The sequence below is a fragment of the Pleurodeles waltl genome, chromosome 8 (genome assembly GCF_031143425.1).
Source record: "Pleurodeles waltl isolate 20211129_DDA chromosome 8, aPleWal1.hap1.20221129, whole genome shotgun sequence".
Taxonomy (NCBI): domain Eukaryota; kingdom Metazoa; phylum Chordata; class Amphibia; order Caudata; family Salamandridae; genus Pleurodeles; species Pleurodeles waltl.
In genome coordinates this window covers 246471671-246496232 of record NC_090447.1, presented here as the reverse complement: position 1 = coordinate 246496232, position 24562 = coordinate 246471671, and the positions used below count along the sequence as shown (strand labels likewise).

The 24562-nt window shown below is 47.7% G+C and overlaps 1 protein-coding gene across 1 annotated transcript in view; it reads right to left on the bottom strand.

Annotated features, from left to right (window-relative positions):
• The window catches only part of TMPRSS15 (transmembrane serine protease 15), a 1384111-nt gene that overhangs the window by 923182 nt on the left and 436367 nt on the right, over positions 1-24562 (bottom strand). Inside the window, exon 8 of the mRNA XM_069204099.1 lies at positions 21380-21488. Coding sequence (XP_069060200.1) covers positions 21380-21488 — 109 coding nt within the window. The remainder of the gene's footprint in view (positions 1-21379; positions 21489-24562) is intronic.

Sequence of the window (24562 nt, the reverse complement as noted above, 5' to 3'; positions counted from 1 at the left end):
AAAAGCAAATATGAGATGATTGATCCTTGGGGAACCCCTGCTTTTGTGAGATAGGGTTTGGATGAGAAGGGGGGAGAATAGATAATATTAGTTCTGTTTTGAAGGTAGGATGTAATCCAGTCGAGAGCAGTCCCTTCTATGCTGGCTTCATGGAGTCTTTGAATTAGGGTGTCATGGTCAACTGTATCAAAGGCAGCTGAGACATCCATGATAAGTAGTGCAACAACTCCATTGCGGTCGACTGTGTTTTTGAGATCATCCCAGATTGCTCAGATTGCCGATTCAGTGCCTCTTCCTGGGTGGAGTCCAGTTTGGTAGTCTGAAAGTATGGAATTATTTTTAATGAATTGTGACATCTAGACGAATGCTGCTCTTTCTATCAGTTTGCCCAGGAAAAGTCCATTTGTGATTGGTCTGTAGTTGTTGGGGTCCTGCGGGTCTAGGCTTGTTTTCTTTAATAACAGATAGCTGTATGCCTTTTTTAGGTCTTCAGGAAAAGTTCCTGTAGTTAAAGTACAAAGAAATGCATATATCTGAATACATACATTTAGTCATAAATGTATAGATGTTTACAAACACATTTATATGCCTCATATGCACTGTTGGTGGCTTGTGCATTCTATTGATTTACATTTGTATTTTGAATAGGGTGTTAATATAGGTAAGAACCAGCTCTTGATTAATATTCTGAAGTTAAGATGGTTATCTGTGGATATTATGTTTGGGGGGGGGGGTATTCTGACTCCTTGGACAGAGAAGGTTGTTCCTCCCATGGTTATTTTCTTGTATGATTGGATTTTGAGGCTGAGTGTCAACCTGGAGCAGAAATTTCTTTCTTGTGTGTATTTTGTGATTTTTTTTCCTGATGAAAAGTGGTCATGTTCCATGTATTGCTTCTTTTGTGATACGAAGCAGCTTCAAAGTCGATCTTCTGTCGACCGGTCGGGCCCCTTAAGGCAGGGGAGACATGGGCTTTTGTCTTTATATGTAGGAGTAGTCTGGCAGCAGAGATTTTAATTTATTGCAGTGTTTTCATAGTTGATAAAGGTGATCAGTGGTAGAGTCCATTTGTGTAATCAAGTTTAGACAGTACAAGAGAGATAGTAGCTTGGAACTTGTGTGGAAATCCTAGGTGGGGGAAGATGCGTCGCAGAGATTTTATAGTAATGAAGCATGATCTTGCTAACTTCTCCACTTCGGCATTCAATGATAGCTTGGAGTCTGTGGTAATTCTGAAGATTCTTACTTCCTTTGATATTTTAAGAGGTGGTATGGGAACATCAAGTAAGGTGGTGAGTGGGTCGAAATTTTCCCATTCACCAGAGGTGTGTGTTTCTGTTTTGGGTGCAGCCCTTTTGAGACAGCTCCATGTCATCCACTGATCAACAGCTCAGAAGCAGCTGAAGATTTTTCAGTTTACAATGTCCTTGGGGCTTTCCAGAAATTAATTTCTCATTGCTGGAAATCACTTCATGTAGGTGCTGAAAATCATGGGTGAGATGATGGAGCCTTGAGGGATCCCTGCTCTTATGATGTAGGGTTTGAATGAGAAAGGATGACTGTAAATGGCATTTGTTCTGTTTTGAAGTTGGGATGTGATCCATGTCAGAGCAGGCCCCTCTATGCTGGATTCACTGAGTCTTTAGATTAAAGTGTCATGATCAACTGTGATGAAGGCAGCTGAAAGATCCAGGAGAATTATTCAATGACCCCATTGTGGTCTACTGTGCATTTAAGGTCATCCCAGATGGTGACTTGGGCAAACTCTGTGTCTCTTCCTGGATGGAAACCTTCTTAGAAGTTGAAAAGTGTGGGACTAGCTCCAATAAATTGATACATCTGGATGAATGCAGCTTTTTCAGTTAGTTTGCCAAGGTCCATTTGCAGTAGATCGTTAGTTGTTTTGATCTTGAGTTTGCAGGTTTGTTTTCTTTAATCATGGGCTTATGTTATCATGTCATGGGCTATTCTTTGGCAGAGAATATTGCGGAATTAGTTTGCACTAAATCCAATTTTACATTATATGGGGATTTCAATATACACGCAGAAGAAGTAGACAATTTAACAACCAAGTCATTGATTGCAGACATGAATGCCTGTGATGTAGTACAGTTGATCAAAGGTCCCACACACAACAAAGGTCACACGATTGTCTTGTCTTCTCAAATGCCTCAGGATTAACACCTTTGACATCAAACTCCTTTGCTTGGTCGGATCATTTCTTGATAAGAATGGAACTGACCATACCTAAGTATAGGACTATGATCTCTAATACTCCCCCAATGACCAGACGCTGGCATAAAAGGAAGGCTGATGACTGAATCAACATACTAAAAAAAAATAAACCGATGAATCAAAATAATGTAATTGATCTGTCAAAATCCTTTAACAACTGGATTTCTGATAGGTTAGATGTACTCATATCACTTTCTGTTTCTGTTGAAGGACGCTGTAGATGGAACTCTCCTTGGTTTACTTTGAACCTACTTCAACTTAAAAGAGATTGCCGGAAGTGTGAAAGGAAATGGAGAAAATCTCAAGATGAATCTTTGAGACAAGAATATAAGAAAGCGATTCGGACTTACCATACCCAAATAAAAATTGCACAGACTAGATACTACACCTCAAAAATTGAACTAGCGGCCAATTCACCTAAATAAATTTTTAGTGTCCTTAAAGAAATCACTCACCCCCCAGAGCATCTGGGACCTGTGGATGCACCTCAGGACCATGTTGATAATCTGGCGTCTTACCTTCAACAAAAAGTGTTGGACATTTACACGACCTTTCCCAGTATCCCGAATGCGGAAGATAAAGCTACTAAGCAAGAATCAAGGGAATTAGCCACCCTATTTGATTTCTTGCCAATACAAGAAGATATAGTAATGAGACATCTTGGAAATATTAAATCAGGCTCCCCTCTTGATCCAGTAATGCCCCACATATTATCTATGGGTTGGCCAGTGACGTTCCCAGCTATTACCAGAATCTTGGAAACGCCATCATCAAACCACTTCTGAAGAAACCTAATCTGGATCCAGAACTGTTCAGCAACTATAGACCTATTTCACTGCGGCCCATTTTGTCTAAAATAGCGGAAAAACATGTGCACTCTCAGCGTAACTTTTTTATGGAGGAAAACAAGATCCTGCACCCCACTCAGATGGGCTTCAGACCATTGCATGGAACGGAAACTGCGTTAATCGACGTCACGGAAGAAGCCAAAAAGCCGCTAGATAGTGGGATAGAAACAGCGGTCATCCTTCTGGACCTGAGTGCGGCCTTTGACACAGTGGACCTGGATATATTAAAGAATAGGGTACAAGAGATACGAATTTCTGGATCAGCCTTGGAATGGATTACCTCATTTATCAATGTCAGGTCGTTTCAGGTATTAGATAGATCCCACCTGTCAAACGCCCAATTGGCTGTTGCGGACTTCCGCAGGTGTCTTCCCATAGCCCCATACTATTTAATATCTATATTTAGCCTCTGGCTGAAATTGTTCAATCTTTTGGCATGAAGGTGGTGTCATATGCAGATTATACTCAACTAGTGATCTCATTTACAAAAGACTTGCGGGTATTCGGGGCAGCATTTGGGCCCTGTCTCCAAGCAGTTGCTGCTTGGATGACGAAAAGTAAACTAAAACTCAATGATGACAAAACGGAGGTGATGTTCTTCGGGCATCCAGCAAAGCCCGTTGTTATCCCAACAATGATAGATGGTGTGGGTGCTTTGCCCCCTCCTAAAGAATTCATTAAAAGTTTGGGGGTCTGGCTGGATCCACAGCTTTCAATGTCTCATCACGCAAAGAGGATATCAGCAACCTCCTTTGCCCTACCTAGGATGCTGAGGAAGGCCTTCATGATTCTTCCCTTTGTAGCTAAAAGGCTAATTGTTCAGGCATTGATAGGGTCTCGGATTGACTAAGGAAATGCCTCGTTCATTGGCTCACCAAGCTATGTTATTAAAAGATTGCAGAGGGTTTCAGAATTCCTCCGCTCATCTGCTGCTGGATGTTCCCAAGAAAGAATCCATAAAGGTGGGAATTTCCTCGCTTCATTGGCTCCTGGTGGCCAAAAGGATACAATTTAAGGCACTTTGCTATATGTACAGAGCACTGCACAATCAAGACCCAGAGATGCTAAGGTCCCTAGCTTCCTTTTACTCACCAAAGAGATCACTCAAATCCTCCTTCGTATTGCTAGCGGTGATTCCAAAAGTGAAGAAAGCTAGATGGGGTGGAATATCACTGGCGTATCGGGGAACGAAACTGTGGAATTCTCACCCTTTTAATATTCGAGCAGTAACACAAGAACTCTCCTTTAGGAAGGCTTTAAAGACATGGTTATTTAGAGCTTGATTACTGGGGTACTACTGTGTGATGCTGCTGTTTCAGTTTTGAGCGCTGCGAGGCCCATGGGCAGTCAGGTGCTATATAAATCCATATAACATAACATGTAGGTCTTTTTTAAGCCTTTGAGAAAAATTCCTGTTGTCAAGGACTGATTTATGATTGTTCTGATTGATGTGTCAGCAGAGGTTGTTAAACGATGTTCTTGAATATTTATGGTGGACAAGGATCAGAGGGCAGACAAGTAGCCTGCTTGTTTTGACAGGATCCAGAAAATCAGTTTCTGATATTTGTTTGTAGGAATGCTGAGGTTGGGTTAATCTACACTTGGGAGTATTGTTAAAAGGGCTGGTGCTGGTGGTTTCCTTTTGGTTTATATAGGAATTAAATATGTCTGCTTTAGTTGTGTAATGATTGTTCAGATTGCCAGCAAATTCTTGGGAAACTGAATGGGTTTCTTCTGTGCATTTACATTTACGGAATTCTGTGAGAATTTTATACAGTTCTTCATTTGCACATTTTTCATTGTGAATTCTGTTTGAACAGTGGCTTTTTTAGCTTTTTGGTAGATGGTGAATTGTTTTGTTTTTGTGAAGGCAAAGTTTAACTTGAATGTTGATTGATATGAGCCAGGTGCTTTGTAGCTTTGCAATTTATTCGATTTGTTGTTTTACCTTTTTTTAGTTCCACATTCTTCCAAGGTGCTTGTTTTCTTTTGGCATATTTCATTTTTTAGTGGAATTAAGATATCAAAAGCATCCAGGTTCCCCTCATAGAATTTATTGTGTCCACATCTGTGTGTGATGTTAGGTTCAAAATTCAGTGTGTTCGAAGGGGGATTGGAGCTTTATGATGTGTTTACCTTAGGTGTGGAGAGTTGTCTTTTCTTGTGTTGGGAAACTACCAAATGGTTGTATGACCATATGACTTAAGTAATCCTTTAGAAAGTGGCTATTTCTGGATTGGCAAAATTACATCAAGGATGTAACCTGTGGTGTGTGTGTGTTTGGAAATGATTTGATTTAGGTTCAGTGTGTCTAGGTTAGTGATGATAGTTCTGGGATGGGACACATTAGGTTTATCAAGCCAGGAGGCATATTTAAGAGCCCCTAGCACCACCAGAGTGTCACTTTTGGTGATGCTCCAGTTGCACAATGCCACGAACCATATTTACAAGGTGGCATTAAGCCATTTTTTCTGGCTTAACACCACCTTGTAAATAGGGCCCCTTCAGATTTTCGTGAACCTGAGGCAGTGCCAAAATCTAATGCCACTCCAGGGGTGGCTTTAGAATGGCACAGTGAGGAGGAATGCTTTTATTTCTCCTCGTTTTGTGCTCTTTCCATGTCTGCTGCATTCTGCAGCAGACATGGAAATATCAAATCACCATTTAAAATTGTTTCTATGCAGGAAGGTGTTCCTTTCTGCACAAAAACAATCTCCCCCTCAATGCAGCCATCATTGCACTGTGGTGGAAGGGTGGCTGCGTTGGTGCACAGCAGTAAATGTAGTGCCAGCGCAGAGGGAAATGCAGGGGTGAACCATATTCTTTTGAATACGGCACATCCCTGCATTCTGGGCATTTTCTGTTAAATCTGGCCCCATTTGTTTAGTTCACCAAGGATACATAAGTTGGAGTGTAGTGTCAAAAGTTTGCAACTCTGTCTGGAAATGTTTTTTAGAAATATTCCATTGCTAGGTGGTGGACTGTAAAGAATAAGGAAGTTACAGGAGTATGGTTTAGGGTTGTACCTGGTGTAAGTTGAAGGTGAAAGGTATATGTGTGAGGTGTGGTGGAGCCTGTAGGTCATCTCTTGAGGATCTGAACTGTGCATTGATAAAAGTCGAGTGGATGAGTATTGCTGTGTATTGGGAGAGTTTGTGGTTGGTGCAGGAAATATTCAAAAATGTGCATGCAAAGTTATGATAGAATCTGTATTATTTGTGTGGGCATGAGAGAGTGAGTGTTTGTATTTAGTGAAGGAATGTATAGCAAGAAATTGTGTGAGTGCTGACCTGACTCTGGTATCCAAGAACCCGCACTGAGCTGGATCGCCTTGTTCCTCTCCAACAAGACACAGCAAGTCAGACACTCCACTTCACCTCTGAACGGGGCTCCTTCCTCTGTTCAACATATACCCTTGTCTCCATCCTAAGAACCCAAGGCATAAACATTGGCTCTTACATTAACACTCAGCTCATCCTCTCCCTCACCAACAAAAATAACACCACCAAGACCACCTTCACTGCCTGCATGCCCAACGTGGCCAACTGAATCAAACTCAACACAGACAAAATGGAGATCCAGATCTTCAGAAATAAAAACTCCACCTGAAACCTCTTCTGTTGGCCACTCAACCTGGGTCCCAGGCCCACCCCCACAGACCACACCAGAAACCTCAGCAGCATCCTGGATTACAAACTCACAATCAACAAACAGGTCAATGCCATGACTGCATCCTACTGCCACATCCTTAGAATGCCCCACAAGATCTTCTGATGGCTACCTGTGCACACAATACGCACTTTCAACCAAGCCTTCATCATCACCAGAATTGACTATGGCAATTCACTCTACGTTGGCTTCTCCAATCACCTAACACAAAGACTCCAGACCATCCAAAAGACTGCCACTTAACTCATCCTAGATATCCCCAGAAATACCCACATCACTCCCTACCACACAGTACTCCACTGGCTACCCTTCCGGAAATATTGCAAGTTCAAGCTGCTCATCCATGCTCCCTAGGCATTCCACAACATAGGATTGGCTAAACTCAGAGACTGACTCCAACTCTACTATCCCATCAGACAACTATGCTCTATTGCTCTCTCCCTTACACGAATCCCATGCATCCACAGACATCCACAAAAGTAAGACAGATGGGTGTGACTTCTTCAATGCAGTCACAAACTGAAACAAACATACTCCACACATCATATCTGCTAATCCACTCCTCAACTTCCACAGTAAGCTCAAGACCTGGCTGTTTAACTAAGAGCATCTCCAGGCCCAACCTCCAGATCCATCATCTGGATACCCTGGATGCCCTCACGGGTGAAAAGTTGTGCCATACAAATGCATCTAAAATAACATATAATATATTGTAACATAACATAACATTGTTATGTTTGGTTATTGAGGAATACTTTGTTATATTGGTGTAGTGAGTTTGCGTGTGTGAAGGTAAAAGGGAGAGGTAATGTGTGCTGGAGGAGAGTGTATGTGGTGAGTGAGAAGAGATGAAGAGGGATTATACCTGTTTGTAGTTGTTTTGGTAGCATTAAGAGGTAGTATTTGAGGTGGAGTAGAGTGTAAAGAGCGAGTGTGTATGTGTTTTTGGTAAAAGGAAGAGGGGTGTTGTTGAAGGATGATTTGAGGGAGGATTGAGTCAATGGTTGTTGGTGCTGTAATTGGGTCTGTTAGAAGTAAATACTGGGTAGAGCTGTTTTTTGTGTGAAAAGAAAGTGTGTTTGAGGAGATTAACATTATATATAATGTGGTTTTGTGTTGTGTTGGTGATGTTCCTGTTTGATAGTGGTATAAGGCAGAGTAGTAGTTTGTGTGAGAGTAACCGTGCCACTGAATGTATAGAGGGAAATGTAAATGTTGTGTGGTGTTTTGCAATTTTTTGTTGAGAGTCTGAATTGTAGATTGTGTTTGCTATGAATGAGTGGTGTTCTTTTGCTGAAAATGTGTTTTTTATGTTTATTTATTGTGGATGGGTTAATTGGTGGCTGGTAATTTGGAAAAAGAGTAGCATTTTGAGCCTTAGGCCCTACCCAGCCCTAACAGGACCAATCAGGCTACTATCCTTGTCCTCTCTACCTTTAGCCTTAATGCCCTGAACCCTAAGAATAAATAGTCCTAGTGATCAGGTGGCCTTCGTCCAGTGGAAACCTAATCCCAACCCTAAATAAAACAGCGCCCTAGCCCTAAACCCTTGAGCCAATTGGAGCCCTTACCCTATTAACCAATCACAGTCCTAACCCGATCAACCAATCAAAACCCTAGCTCTAATCCATAGGTCGATTACACATCCTAAACCTACCTCCAATCAGAACCCTATCCCTATCAGGCAATCAGAATTGAAACCCTGTGACCTATGTCCAACAGAAACCCTATGTAGGAAGCTGGCTCTCTATGTAGGGTGCAAAACCAGGCACACTGAAAAGAGTCCGGGCAACCAAAAAGTAGTTTACAGATGTTTAAAAAAACGAGACCACCTAATGCTCTCATTTTTATGGTAGCTCGGTCAAGCAGTTAGGCCTGTCTTGGAGAAGTGCAAAACATTTGTTGTACTCACAGTATAAATAAATGAAGGCACACACTCAAAAGAATAACTCGAGACCAATATACAAAACTACTTCAGATTTTTATAACATTTTTAAGACAAAGATCATCAAAATTGGGCAAGTAGTTTTCAAGTTTAGCAAAAATAGGGGGTCATTACAACATTGGCGGTAAAAGGCGCTTACTGCCGTGCAGAAGACCGCCAACACACCGCCGCGGCCGCAGAGTCCCACCACAGCTATTATGACACACATCACGGAATCCGCCGAAATTCAGACACCCACACAACACCGCCACACCAAAGGTCAGCGATAAACATGCGGAAACAATTCCTCCACCTCCACGGCAACAGAAACACGCCCATGCCATTACGACCCACGAATCCACGCGGCGGTCTTTCAACCGCGGTATTCCATTGCCGGTACACACTGCCGCGCTCAAAATACACACACATCTCCACACACCCAACACAATATAAAACACACACCCACATCACAAACAAACCCCTATGACCACAATTCACGGGCGAGGGCCAGAGAGAGACAGCACAGAATAGAGAACCCCATCACACAGAGGCACACTACACCATCACCCACACAACACCCACGCACAAAACACCACATACCACTACATTCACCACACTCATCAACACATACACCACCCAACACCTCACACACACCACCCCATGTCACGCCAAAGACACCCCCGCTTTTCCGAGGAGGAGCTCAGGGTCATGGTGGAGGAAATCGTCCGGGTAGAGCCACAGCTATTCGGATCACAGGTACAGCACACATCCATAGCCAGGAAGATGTAGCTATGGCAAAGAATAGTCGACAGGGTCAACGCTGCGGGACAGCACCCAAGAAATAGGGAGGTCATCAGGAAGAGGTGGAACGACCTACGGGGGAAGGTGCGTTCCACGGTATCAAGGAACCACATCGCGGTACAGCGGACTGGCGGCGGACCCCCACCTCCTCTCCCACAACTAACAACATGGGAGGAGCAAGTCTTGTCCATCTTGCATCCTGAGGGCCTCGCAGGAGTCAGTGGAAGAACGGACACTGGTAAGTCAAATATTAACTATCATATCCCCCACCCTACCTGCATGCTATCACACACCCCCACCCTCACACCCTCCCCTATCACCCCAAATCCTCACTAATCTACCCAGGACGCCAACCACCCATCCCAACACCAAGACCTGCATGACATAACTAAGCATGGATACCCATCACTATAGCATGCCCATTGCACAGACCCAAAATACCCCCCAACCATCAGCACACAAGCCCCTACACAGGAATGCCTGCACTGGTGTACACGCACACCCAACCATTGCACACCATGAAACACACACATGCAATAATCATGCACTCATACCCCCGCAGGAACCCGAAGGAACGTCACCACACCAGAGGGTCCAGACAACACCACTCCACCCCCAGAAGAGGCCCACAGTGACGACAGCAGCTCTGCCCTACTGGATACTGATGACCAGCCCGGACCATCGTGGGCCTCAGGACAGTCGGTTCCCCTTGCCCAGCCACAGCCCAACCCCGAAATTCCACCCTCTGGGAACACCAGCACAGCACCCACCCAGCGGGCCCAAACCTCCCTACCCAGGACAGGTCAATCAGCGGTCTGTCCACCACTACAGGGCACCCAGGCTAACCCAACACCCCAACAACAACAGGGACCTGGGGGCAGTGGTAGTGGGCACACGGTCCAGGGGACGTATGCACAGGAAAACAGGGGAACTGGGAGGGCTGCTGTGCGACAGAGGGAGGACAGGCCAAGGGAACCTACCCTCCACGAGGCCCTCTCCTCCATTATGGGAGCATACCACCACTCCCAGGAGACGATGGCAACGGTACTGGGCAAGTTGCAGGAGACCCTGCAGGAGGAGCAGTATTTGGGGTTCAGGGAGGAGCTCAGGACCATCAGCTCCGCCCTGGGCACCATTGTAGGGGTGCTGACAGACATTCAAAAGACCTTGAGGGACACCGTGGCACTCCAAGGGGCCCCTGACACTAGCCAGGACGATGAAATGCCCACCACCTTCGCCGGCGCTAGTGGACAGGATGCCCTGCCACAGGACCAACACACCAGCACCCCACCCCCTGCAGACGGACAACCACCACGAAAGTGGTCCCTGAGATCCAGGAACAGGACAGAGAAAGATGGCAAGACCCCCGCCAGGAAATAAGACCACCCTGATTGTCCCCCCACTGTCCCACTTTGTTACCCTGTCCAAATCGGAACTGCCCCAGCTCCACTTCCAATGGCCCGATGTGCAATGTACCTGTGAGACTAATAGACTGGACTCTGCCATGGACATTCTTCCACCATAACCCATCCCCATTTCACAACCCCCCTTCATTGTAATGCACTTAAATAAACACCCTGGAAACACTAATAAAACTGGAGTCAGTCAATGATTTTGAACTTTGTAATGTCAATTACAGTGTCAAAAATGGTTACCCATTGGAAGGCCAACATACCAATGTCACACATCACAAGGCGTTGATGGGTGCAAGCTGTTGACACGTAGGTTACCACATTAGTGAAACTGAAATGGAAGGGGACAACTCAGTTAACAAATAATGAATGAAATGTAGGTACAGGATAGAGGTAGACGTGTGAAAATTAATATTATGTTAAACATGAACATGTACTCACCTGTGTCTCACTGAAAATATTGCTGTATGACTGACTCCCTGTTGTCGTTTTCTTCTTCATCAGCTTCATCCTCATCACTGTCCACAGGCTCCACCGCTGCTACAACACCGTCAACTGGATCATCCTCCTGCAGAAAAGGCACCTGGCATCGCAATGCCAAATTATGGAGTATTGAGCAGGCGATGATGATGTCGCACACCTTCTTCGGTGAGTAGAATAGGGACCCACCTGTCATATGGAGGCACCTGAACCTGGCCTTCAGGAGGCCGAAGGTGCGTTCGATCACCCTCCTAGTACGCCCATGGGCATCATTGTACAGTTCCTCTGCCCTGGTCCTAGGGTTCCTCACTGGGGTCAATAGCCAGGAAAGGTTGGCGTAACCAGAGTCCCCTAATAGCCATACACGATGCCTCTGGAGTTCACCCATCATATCAGGGATGCTGCTATTGCGCAGGATGTAGGCGTCATGCACTGAGCCAGGGAACATAGTAGTAACCTGGGAGATGTACTGGTCTGCCAAACAGACCATCTGGACATTCATCGAATGATAACTCTTCCTGTTCCTGTACACCTGTTCACTCCTGTGGGGGGGGACCAGAGCTACATGGGTCCCATCAATGGCACCTATGACGTTCGGGATAGGTCCAAGGGCATAGAAGTCACCTTTCACTGTAGGCAAATCCTCCACCTGAGGGAAAACGTTGTATCTCCTTATGTGTTTCAGCAGGGCAGCCAACACTCTGGACAACACGTTGGAAAACATAGGCTGGGACATCCCTGATGCCATGGCCACTGTTGTCTGAAAAGACCCACTTGCAAGGAAATGGAGCACTGACAGCACCTGCACGTCAGGGGGGATTCCAGTCGGATGGCGGATCGGTGACATCAGGTCTGGCTCCAACTGGGTACATAGTTCCTGGATTGTGGCACGGTCGAAACGGTAGGTCACGATCAAATGTCTCTCTTCCATTGTCATCAGGTCCACCAGCGGTCGGTACACCAGCGGATTCTGCCATCTTCCAATATGTCCCAACTGATGGTGCCTAAGAAGGACAACAGCGAAGAAACTGTCAGCATTCCTCCAGGTATGTACCCACAGTCACACACAAGACTACAACAGACAATTAACCCATCCGGGAAATGTTTTGAGTGTAGGCCTCGGTATGTGTGACGCAGTAGTAAATGAAGCCATGTGGGTCCCTGAAATGGCGGCTGCCTGACCTCTAAACTGGGACAATGGATTTGTGGGGTAACAGCGCTGGTGTTGGACACCGTCACGGTAGGCGGTCGTAGAGCGCGGCGCAATGCTGCATTGGTTAACATTGGACCCTATGGGTCCCAGGAGCCAATGAACAGGTGCGCTGGCGGCGATGATGCGCCCCGCCGCGGACGTCACCGCCGCGGACGTCACCACCATTTTCTATCTGTTCAATCATTAGATACCTGACCTTCGACAGGAGAGGACCTACACTGCTAGTGCTGCTGTGACCTTGGTCTGGAAGAGACGATGGCTGCTGCGTCTGGGGAAAGGGCCCCTGCCTTCACTGCACAGGAGTTGGAGAAACTTGTGGATGGGGTCCTCCCCCAGTACATGCTACTCTACGGTCCTCCAGACAAACAGGTTAGTACTGAGGGAGCACGTTGTATGGGCTAGGCCTGGGTGGAGAGGGCTGGGTAGAAGAGGGAAGGGGACAGAGTACATAGAACAGTTATGCATGGGGATGAATGGGCCACATGGTCAGAGTTGGGAGTGGGCCACTCACATTGACGGTGCAGTAGGTAATGACTGTTCCTCTTTCCTTGTGCATGTCATGTAGTTCAGCGTCCACCAGAAGAGGGACATTTGGCGTGCCATCGCCAAGGAAGTCCGGACCCTCGGGGCCCACCAGAGACGGGGCACCCACTGCTGTAAGAGATGGGAGGACATTCGCCGCTGCAGCAAGAAGACGGCGGAGGCTCAGCTGGGGATGGCCTCCCAACGTGGGAGGGGTGCCCGTCGCACCATGATCCCCCTGATGTTCCGGATCCTGGCGGTGGCCTACCCGGAGTTGGATGGGCACTTAAGGACATCACAGCAGACACAAGGGGGTGAGTACAACCTCATTCTGTGGACTTTGCGTGCAGTGGAGGTGTCTGGGTGGGGGAGGTGGGCTGTGGGTGTCCCTAGGCCAGGGCGAGTTAGGTGGGCAAGGCCCCTCCGTTATGTAGGCCATGTGGGACTCTACCCCAGCTCAGAACAGAGGCAAGTTGATGTATAGTTGCCCCTTTGCCATCCATGTGCGCAGATTTCTACCATTGCCATGTAGGCCATATCCCAGAAATTGCATGTGCAGAGGGAAGGAGCATGGCGTAATGCATGGGGCTGCTGCGTCTGTCTTGTCCGCCAACGGTAGCGGTATGCCATGCGCAAAAACTCTCTTTCTTCTGTCTCCCCCCCCACTTTTTCTGCTCTCCCTGTCGTTTTGTACATCAGCATCATCAGGTGGAGGTACAGTGGCACAGGAGCACGAGGGAGCTGCTTCCCACATGGCCATGGAGGGCCACACCACAGACTCTGAATGCACCAGGGGGACGGAGGGCGAGGGGAGCTTCACGTCGGCCACAGGATCACCAACCAGCGACACGGACTCGTCTGCCGATGTGAGCTCCCCTGTGGTGGTGGCACCATCTGTGCGCCCCACTTCTACAGGTACAGCCGCCACCTCCCCTACCAGCACCGCCCTCCCAGCAGCCCCTCAGCGTGTGTCCCGTGCCCGCACACACAGGAGGGTGGGCATCACCTTCGCTCCAGGCACCTCAGGCCCTGCCCCAGTCACCCCTGCTGCCCTCAGTGAGGAGTCCATTGACCTCCTCAGGTCACTCACTGTTGGGCAGTCTACCATTGTGAATGCCATCCAGGGTGTAGAACGAGAGTTGAAACACGGTAATGCATTCCTGGAAGGCATTCATTCTGGTCAGGCTGTCCTTCAGCGAACCCTGCAATCTCTGGCCTCAGCACTGATGGCAGCCATTGTCCCTGTGTCCAGCCCCCCCTCCGACTTCCTCCACCCAGACCCAATCCCCTGTACCCCAGCCCATCCCAAGCACACCTACAGACCAGCATGCACACACCTCAACACCCAAAAGTAGCTCAAGCAAACATAGGGACCACACACACCACAGGCACTCACACAAGCATCACACCCATACAGACACAGCAACATCCACTGTCTCCACTGTGTCCCCCTCCTCCTCTTCTCCCTCCTCCCTCCCAGTGTCGTCTACACACACACCTGCATGCACCACATCTACAGGCACTAGGACTCGCACCAGGAAACTTAGAACCACAAGCCGCTCACCTGCACTCACCACCTCCACTGCCATTTACACTTCCCCTGTGTCCTCTCCCAGTGTGTCTGTGACGCCCCCTCCCAAAGTACCCAAACGCCGGCAATCACTCACCCAACATCCATCCACCTCACAACAGCCTCCAGTACCTGCACCTGCACCCAAAACAGCTAAAGTGACACCTCCTAAAACCACCTCCTCTACTTCCACTCCCAGACCCCCTCCAGCTACCCATCCCAGTGTCCGTCATAAACTGTCCCTCTGTCAAATTGACCTGTTTGCCCCCACCCCCCCCCTCCAGTTCATCAGTCCCGTCGTAGCGCCTCAGCCAAAAAGCCTCCAGTGCCAGTGGTGCGTGTTCCAGGTTTTTGGAGTGCACCGTCCTCCAGGGCAGGCAGTAGGACCCGGAGCCAAGGCACTGGCAGCCCACCCCCTGTAAAGGCTCCAAAATTGGAGACTGGACGACAGGACCGTGTCAAGACTGCTGGTGGGACAACAAGTGAAATGGGATCGAAGGCGATTGGTGAGTCAGCTGTAACTCCAAAGAAGGTGGGGAAGGTCCCGAGGAAGTCTGCCCAGCCTATTGTGAGTGTCACGGCGGAGAAGTGCGCCATCATTTCCGGCAGTCCAGACACAACCGCCAGCACCGTCGTTACTGGTCAGGAGACCACCTCCGGAGTCAGTGCCCAGGAGGGCCCAAGTATCGTCACTGGTCCAGACACTACCGCCAGAGTCACAGCCCAGGAGGGCCCAAGTATCGTCACTGGTCCAGACACCACCGCCAGAGTCACAGCCCAGGAGGGCCCAAGTATTGTCACTGGTCCAGAAACCACCGCCAGAGTCACAGCCCAGGAGGGCACAAGTATCGTTACTGGTCAGGAGACCACCGCCAGAGTCACAGCCCAGGAGGGCCCAAGTATCGTCACTGGTCCAGAAACCACCGCCAGAGTCACAGCCCAGGAGGGCACAAGTATCGTTACTCGTCAGGAGACCACCGCCGGAGTCACAGCCCAAGAGGGCACAAGTATCGTTACTGGTCAGGAGACCACCACCGGAGTCAGTGCCCAGGAGGGCCCAAGTATCGTTACTGGTCAGGAGACCACCGCCAGAGTCAGTGCCCAGGAGGGCCCAAGTATTGTTACTGGTCAGGAGACCACCGCCAGAGTCAGTGCCCAGGAGGGCCCAAGTATCGTAACTGGTCAGGAGACCACCGCCGGAGTCAGTGCCCAGGAGGGACCAGGATCCCACAGACCCGCTGGGCGATGAAGGAACGTCATGCCATACACCAATGTCCAGTGTGGAGTTCGTCATGCCACACATCAATGTCCAGTATGGAGACCGTCATGCCACACACCAATGTCCAGTGTGGATTTCGTCATGCCACACACCAATTTCCAGTGTGGAGTTCGTCATGCCACACACCAATGTCCAGTGTGGAGTTTGTCATGCCACACACCAATCTCAGTATCCGAACCGCCATGTCAAAGCACCACTGAACAGGGCAAAGACCGCCATGTCAAAGCACCGCTGAACAGGGCAAAGACTGCCATGGTGAAGACCGCTAAACAGGCCAAAGACCGCCATGTCAAAGCACCGCTCAACAGGGCAAAGACCGCCATGTCAAAGCACTGCTGAACAGGGCAAAGACTGCCATGGTGAAGACCGCTGAACAGGGCAAAGACCTCCATGTCAAAGCACCGCTGAACAGGGCAAAGACTGCCATGTCAAAGCACCGCTGAACAGGGCAAAGACTGCCATGGTGAAGACCGCTGAACAGGGCAAAGACCGCCATGTCAAAGCACCGCTGAACAGGGCAAAGACTGTCATGTCAAAGCACCGCTGAACAGGGCAAAGTCCGCCATGTCAAAGCACCGCTGAACAGGGCAAAGACCGCCATGTCAAAGCACCGCTGAACAGGGCAAAGACTGCCATGTCAAAGCACCGCTGAACAGGGCAAAGACCGCCATGTCAAAGCACCGCTGAACAGGGCAAAGACTGCCATGGTGATGACCGCTGAACAGGGCAAAGACCGCCATGTCAGAGCACCGCTGAACAGGGCAAAGACTGCCATGGTGAAGACCGCTGAACAGGGCAAAGACCGCCATGTCAAAGCACCGCTGAACAGGGCAAAGACTGCCATGGTGAAGACCGCTGAACAGGGCAAAGACCGCCATGTCAAAGCACCGCTGAACAGGGCAAAGACCGCCATGTCAAAGCACCGCTGAACAGGGCAAAGACTGCCATGTTGAAGACCGCTGAACAGGGCAAACACCGTGTGGGTATGAATGTACCGCCACATCAGGCATCCTTATCCCATGTGCAGCTGGGACAGTGACAGGACATGAACTTTCACGGGGAGACTCATCCAGTCTAGGCACCAGTCCCACCCAGTACCAGTTGAGAACTGCATCTACTTGCGATAATGTGGTTTTGCACTCCCCAGGATGGCACAGTGGGCAACCCACCCACTGTAGAGACTTGAGAGACTGTGGCTTTGCACTCCCCAGGATGGCACAGTGGGCAACCTACCCACTGTAAAGACTTGAGAGACTGTGGCTTTGCACTCCCCAGGATACATCAGTGGGCATGGAGCCCCGTCGTGGATCTGGCTTTGCATTCATCCGGCTGAGGTACCCCTCTTCCCTTCCCCCTGAGGTGCCTGTAGTGTTTCTATCTGATGCCCCGGCAGTGTTCTCTCGGATTTTGGTCAGGTATCTATTGTGGGCGTCGCCCATGCATTTTTGGACTGTTGGTGTACGGACATTGTTGTGTACATATCTGCACTACTTCTTGTATTGTATATATAATTATGACTGATTTCGATATATGATTCAGTATATTTTTATATGACATGTATATTGGCACATTACAATGTTTGCCCACAATTCGCTTTGTCTTTGCATTCTTCCGGGGTAATTGTGGGTTGTTCATGGGAAATTTTTGACTGCATTGGTGTGTATGTTGTGATATGCGAGGGTGGGGGCGGGGGTGTTTGGTGGGTGTCCCCCTAACTTTTGCCTCCCCCCACCCCCGTGTCGTAGATGCAGTACTCACCGGTATGTTCTGCGCCTACGTCGCTGTTGTTCGTAGAGGAGCAGAAAGACAAGGGCAGGTAGGATTTGGAGTCGTAGTTCCTCGTGGAGTGTGTTCAGGTGAGCGTTTTCCCATAGCAAAAGCTGTTTCCGCCGTGTTTTTATCCACGGTGAATCCGCCCCGGAAAATGTGGCGGATTGGTAGGTTATGATACTGTGGGCGGTACATTGTCTCCCGCCTGTCTGTTGGCGGTGACCGCCAAGCTGTTTATCTGTACTGCCGTGGCGGGCGAAGTGTTAAAGTGGCTGTCTTTGTTGGCGGTTTCCACCAGGGTCGTAATTCCCTTTTTTTGTCCGGCGGCCTGTTTGTGGTATTTCCGCAGCTTTACTACCATCCGCCAGGGTTGTAATGACCCCCATAGTCTTTTTGTGCGTAATTACGTTCCATAGGAATCAATAGGAGGAAACTTAAAAAATGCATATAAAATCAGGAAATGCGTTTACCAGTGTGTCCTTTTGTTTTAAGATCGGGGTCATCCCGAAGTCCTGTTGGTCAGCCTGAGGAGTTCGGGCAGTTCCTAGTTTTGGTGGTAGGAGATGCTGAAAAGTCCTTGGAGCTTGTGTGTTGGACCCCTAGGAAAACCAAATCACAGGCAGATTTCCAGGTGGTGTCCGGTGGGTCCCCTTGTTGTTTAGAGGTTAAAAGGGGCGAGGGACTCTTAGAGCACAGCTGGTACTCTGGTGAGGGCCTAGGGAGGCCGGGTGCTGGGCAGATAGCTGAGCCAGGATCTGTGCAAATGGTTCCCTTGGAAGCAGGAGGCAGGTCATTTTGAGGGTGGATTGCAGAACAGCAGGACCTCTCTGGGGGTGGTTCTTATATGTCCCTAAGTTCCTTTACTGGAGATTACTCTTGGTCATTTTGGAGTCTGGAATGGACTTTTCTTCTTGGTGTCTGATGTTGAGTGACCAGTACCCTAGGCTATTGCACAGTTGGGCCAATGGAGGTCACAGTGCCATCAAACTTGGAACACTAGCAGGATTTATCCTCCTGGTCTGTCAAGTAAAATTTGATCTAGCTGTAGCATCTGATTCCTTGGTCAGCTATTGCTTAGTGAACTGGTCTTTACTGGTCTTTGGGGATTTTGTTGCAGGGAGTGATGCCGTCACTCTGAAGGGAGATCTTTGGCACTTTTCAGAAGGGTGGAGGTCCTCTGGGGTTGAGTAGAGTCTGCCCAATATCTGTGCAACCCCTCGGCAGTGATTGTCGAGTCCTGGGTGCAGCAGGCAGGATTTGGTGCCTTTTCTTTGTGCAGCAGGAATGCACCTCTCGAGGCTTGGGTCTTCTTTGCTGCAGTCCTTCTTGTGTCTTTGGAATTTGATCTGCAGATCTAGGGGTGCCCACTAAATATATGTATATAGTGGGCATTTAGGGGAGTACCTAGTAGTGACCAATGGGCTACACCCACTATGTGACGACTTGCTGTGGGCAGAGGTCATTTTCCATCCCTGATAGGCATGCAAGATGGAAGAAAATAAAATAGAGGGGTCACCTCGAATGCAACACCTTAGGGGCGCAGTAGGCTGGGAGTGGCCACTCCTCCTTTCCTTTGTGCATTTTTCCACCGCTGCTTCCACCAAAAGTGGTGGCTTGCAATGTAGTTGACCAGTTGAAGCTTGCAGCAGGGCTGGGGTTTGACTTTCAAGGGCAATATGCCATTTGAAGCTCTTAGGCAATGGCTGCATGCATTCCTGTGGGAGGAGGAGAAACACCTCTGCCCACAAAGGGCTTTATTCCCTGGACACAGAGAGCACAGGCTCCCACTCCAAGGTTCTAGAATCTAGTCTGGTGGTTGCAGGCTGGTTGTGACTGGCCAGCAACCATGCCAGGGTAGTTACTTTTTGCAGGGGGCACCTCTAAGGTGGCCCCTGGGTACATTCTGTAATAAATCCAATATTGGTACCAGTTTGGATTTATCATTCTGAGTTGTTTGATACCAAACAACCCAGGGTGCAGAGTGGCCATCATGTAGCTGTGAAACCCGTACTGACCAGTGCGTGTAAACAGTTGCTCTGTTCACTTATTATATCCCAGGTTTGGCAGGCACACAGTAGGGGCATCTTGCTCATGCATCTATGCCCACAATGCAGTATTGTGCACCCTCACTTATGGCTGGAAGGCCTGCCAGATGGGTTACTTACCTGTATTGCATGGAGTGTATAGTGGATAGGGAACACAGGCTGTGTGTCATGTCAGTTTTGCATTTTAGGATTGCACCAGGAAACTCAGCCTGCAATGGGAGTGATGGGTGCACTTGGATGCATGGTCCCTGAGGGTGGCACAATCTGTGCCGCTGCCCTCAGGAGCCTATCCTTAGTATCTCATGCCCTGAGTACCTTAATACCATTTACTAGGGACTTACAGTGGCACCTAAAGGTGTTTGCAATTCTACCAATGCATCACAACAGTTTTGGGAAAGAGATCTGGCCCAGGAAACCTGGTTAGCAGGGGCCCGGGCACTAACAACTTTTAAACCACATCAAATACCAGGCAAAAAGTGGGGGCTAACCATGACAAAAGATGTCTTTTCTTATACCCTAACCCTCAGAACCAATCAGAACTTTAGCCCTATCAACCAGTCTGAACACAATGAAACAGTCAAAACAAACCGGAACCTAACACCTCATCACAACACAACATCACGTTTCAATAGGGCAGCACACAATCTATGTAGCAGAAATTACAATAGAACACATCACTATCACAAGAACACACTAGAAATATGCCCAGGGAGAATAAGGTGATAAAATGTGTTTGCATCAAGCACTGCCTTATTCTATCGTCAAGGATATGAATTAGTTCCTGTAAAAATGTTTTGTAGTCAGATCCTCCAAATCTTTTCAACACAAGTATAATTAGACGTACTACAAACATTTATGCATATACATGATATGATTGGAAGGCTACGAGAAAGACTGATACCACTTTGTGGAAAGATACAATAAGATTTTCCTAGAATAAAGTGTGGGAGTAAGGACCGTTCTGATATTTGCAGGGCATTGTATCCCAAATCCAAATATAAGACACTTCTTAAATGCCACAAGAATATAGACAAAGAGCCCTTATATATGTATATTTATATATATATATATATATATATATGTAAAATCTTTATTTGGAAGTCCTTTTTCTGTTTAAGTACCTTCGAGGAGTAATTTGTAGCTATGACTGTCTTTTGTCTTTGAATAACTTTTGTAAGGCAGCTTCACTGCATTCATAGCTCTAAAAAGAGGCAAAGTTTGTACGAAGCTGAAAGTAAGCGTTAAACAAAGGTTGTAAAAATAGAGTGGAGGTTGGGCTTCAGCCTGCTGATTATTGTCTGCAGTAGCGGGTATTGTGCAAACGCGCCCAATCAATCAGGGCACTTCTGGCAGGCGGCCATGTTATTACTCCTGCTTCCACTGCATTTGAGACATAACAATTTGTTGGATTGTAACATTGATGTTTTTCCCGGAAACCAACTGCTTCCTTTCACAATGTTGGTGGCATGTCAGAATAAATGTCACACACAGGAGCACACACACATGCACGCTCTCAGGCAAGTTTTATAAGCCACGTATAATTACTTCAAACACAGAACAACTGTAATTTGATGCATTGAAACAGAATAGGGCCTATGAAATATTTCCTACCGTATTATCCAGCGGCAAACCTTCCTTGTATCCTGAGGTTTGTTGTAATTACTTGATTGAAAAGAACCAGACAAGCCAGTCAATAGAAACTGATTATCACAAGTAGTAGCTGTAAAAATATACAATTGTAAACATTTTATTGAAATGACTCACTCTCTTACAGCTTGTATTTACATTCTTTTTCTACTTTGGCAATTTTATGATAAAATCATTTATATAAAATGAACAAGACTACATACCCTTGATTATGCTAGATTATTATAAATGTTTTAAAATTTCTTTTTATTAAATTTCAAACCAAAAGGGTACAGAAATAACAGGATGTGCACCCAACAGGGACAGAAGTATGCACCATCCGTGTCTCTGTACAATCGCAGTTCGGGACCTGTACACATAAGAAGATCATACGAGAAGAGGTGGAACAAATAAAGGCCAGAGTTGACAGTCCCGCAAAGGCTGCCAGATGTTCCTTGGGCACAAGGTCAGAGGTTGCAGTGAGGAATATATCTCACTGGTTGTGTCAGTATATGAGGCTCTGGAGCCACGCCCACATCAAAGGCAGCGCCTCAAAAACCCAATGTAACACTATCTCCCGCCTTGCCAAGGGAAGAGCTATGACTGTGAAGTGTCAGAGAGGTTTAGCAATCCTCTCAACATATCCCATCAGTGCCATCAGAGGATCAGGGGCGACTATAGCACCCACCATCAAGGACAGTATATGAAAAACATTTCTCCAATATTCCGCCATCCCATCACATATCCCGGTTAGATGGGCAAAGTCTGCATTTCTTGTTTTACACTTCAGGCATGCAGAGGATCGGAAGGGGACTATTTTTGCCAAGGAACTAGGGGTCACAAAGATTCTACAAGGTTTATGTCTATGATTTAAAGACACTGTGCATGTTTAAGAGCAACAGTAATATCATATCTTATCTGACAGCTGATGCCCCAAGTCTGCCTCTCAGGCCTCCAGGACCCTCCCTCCTGTCCTGAACAGGGAGAAGCTCAAGGGATGCATGGTACTGCTTGGAAATCAAGCCAGTGCTGGAGTCTGCTGTTATGATTAAAGTAGGAGGTGGGAGGTGGGGAATCAGTGGGTGCTTCCAGGTAAGTAGGTGAAGGTGCACATAATATGCTCTGCAAGTGTTAAAGGGAAAAGTGATCCATACTTGTGGCAGATTCAAAGCGACTGTCCTCTGCTCGTGAGAATATATGATCTTGCGGGAAAAGGTCATCCATGGTGGTAAGCTGGAACGAGTCAAGCGTTTGTTGTACCAGCTTCTCTGACGTGAAGTGGTGCCATGAATTGTTGCCTAAGGGGAGCACCGCTGAGAATAGCAAGTTACAGGACAGAAGGTGAGCCAGTCGGCGGCATGCCCAGCACGTCGTGGCCTACAGCTTTACGTCTAACAGGGTCCAATGGATGGCCAAGCGGCAACAGCGATTGTAGTCGAGTAGGGAACACAGAGTCCTGTTCTGGTATTGTGCATGGTAGCCAAGCATCCGGGTGGTACCAATAGTACGCTGAGTGCATTGGGCAGTAGTTTAACTGAAAATGGGGGATCCCCAAAACCGCCCATTCATACGGAAGTGTCACTACCTCCCAATGCACATGGTGACGCCTCCCAATTGGGATCAACCGCATTAGTGAGGTATGTAGTGAGTTAAAGAATGTGTTGGTGAGGGGAATCAGTATGTTAATAAGGAGATATAAAAACCGCAGAAGTACCACCATTTTAATTAATGCAAAGCAGCCAGCCATTGACAAGGGGAGGCGGATCCAACGGTCTAGCTGCATGTTTAGCCTCTCCACTGCCGGTCCATAATTTCATCTGAGTAAGTGATCCTTCTCCCGATGTATATGGATACCCAAATACATATTGTGGTTCTCGTGCCAGGAGAGATGGAACACATAGTGCACTGGGGTAGTCAACTCTGTGAGGGGAAACAACTGTGATTCATGCCAGTTTATCCATAAGTTGGAGAAATCACCAAACCAAGCTATATCTACCATCACCGGGCTCAAATTGGTAATGGGGTAGCGGAGAAAGAAGAGGATATCATCTGCATTTAAGGGGACCAACAAGGGTCCTGTCTTGAAGTGCAATCCTCTATGTTGGTGTTTTTCCTGGAGGTGACATACCAAAGGGTCCATCACAATTATGAAAAGGAAGGGCGAGACAGGGACACCCCTGCGAGTTCCACTGGTGATGGGGAAGGCCTGTGAAAGTGTTCAGCTTACCTGGATGTGGGCAGTGGTAGAGGAATACAGCAGCATTATCAATGAGACAAAGCCCCAGGGCATACCCAGCTTTCAGAGAGTGGTCTCTAGAAAGGGCCACTCTAAAGAATCAAAAGCCTTATCCGCATCCAGCAAGGTAACCACAGCTGGTATCCTTCGGGAAATTCTATGAAGGGACTGAACATTGTATGCAAGTTCAGCAACATGGACCTGTGTGGAACCAATCCCAATTGAGCTGGTGAGATTATCTCGTCCAACAATAGGGAAAGCCAGTTAGCCACCATCTTTGCCAGTATTTTATATTCGAAATTCATAAATGACAACAGGCAGTATGAGTTGCAGAGGGTGGGGTCCCTGTCCGGTTTTAACAGCAAAGTGACCACAGCCTCGTGCAGCGTGGGTGGGAGTACTCCCTCTCCAAGGTCTCGTGGTACATGTCCAGAAGATGGGGGCCCAGGATGTGCTTGTATGCTTTATAAAAGACACCTGTAAATCCATTAATGCCTGGCACCTTAGAGCCATTCAACAAGTCAATTGCCAGCATTACACCTTTGGATGTGAAGGGTTCGCTTAGATAATGCTGTTGTGGCGAGTTCAGCCACACCATGACCACCTCCTGTAGATACCACTGCATCTCGGGTGGGCATATTCATCCCTGCAAAGCCACCCCACTATCCGCCTCCGCCAGTGTGGCCTCGATACAGGTGATATCCTGGCAAATAGTTTGCAGAACACCTGAGTGCTTAGCGATGATGATCCCTCTTAAGTAGGCCTTGAACGCCTCCCATAATGTATCCTTAGATGTGACCGAGTCCTCGTTAAGGGTAAAGTATTCTATAATGACGGTGTGGAGAACGGACTGGCACACCTCGTCTAGTAGGGCCATAGCAAGGAAACGCCATGGGCCATCAAAATAGTCAAGACAATGAATGCATAGAAGA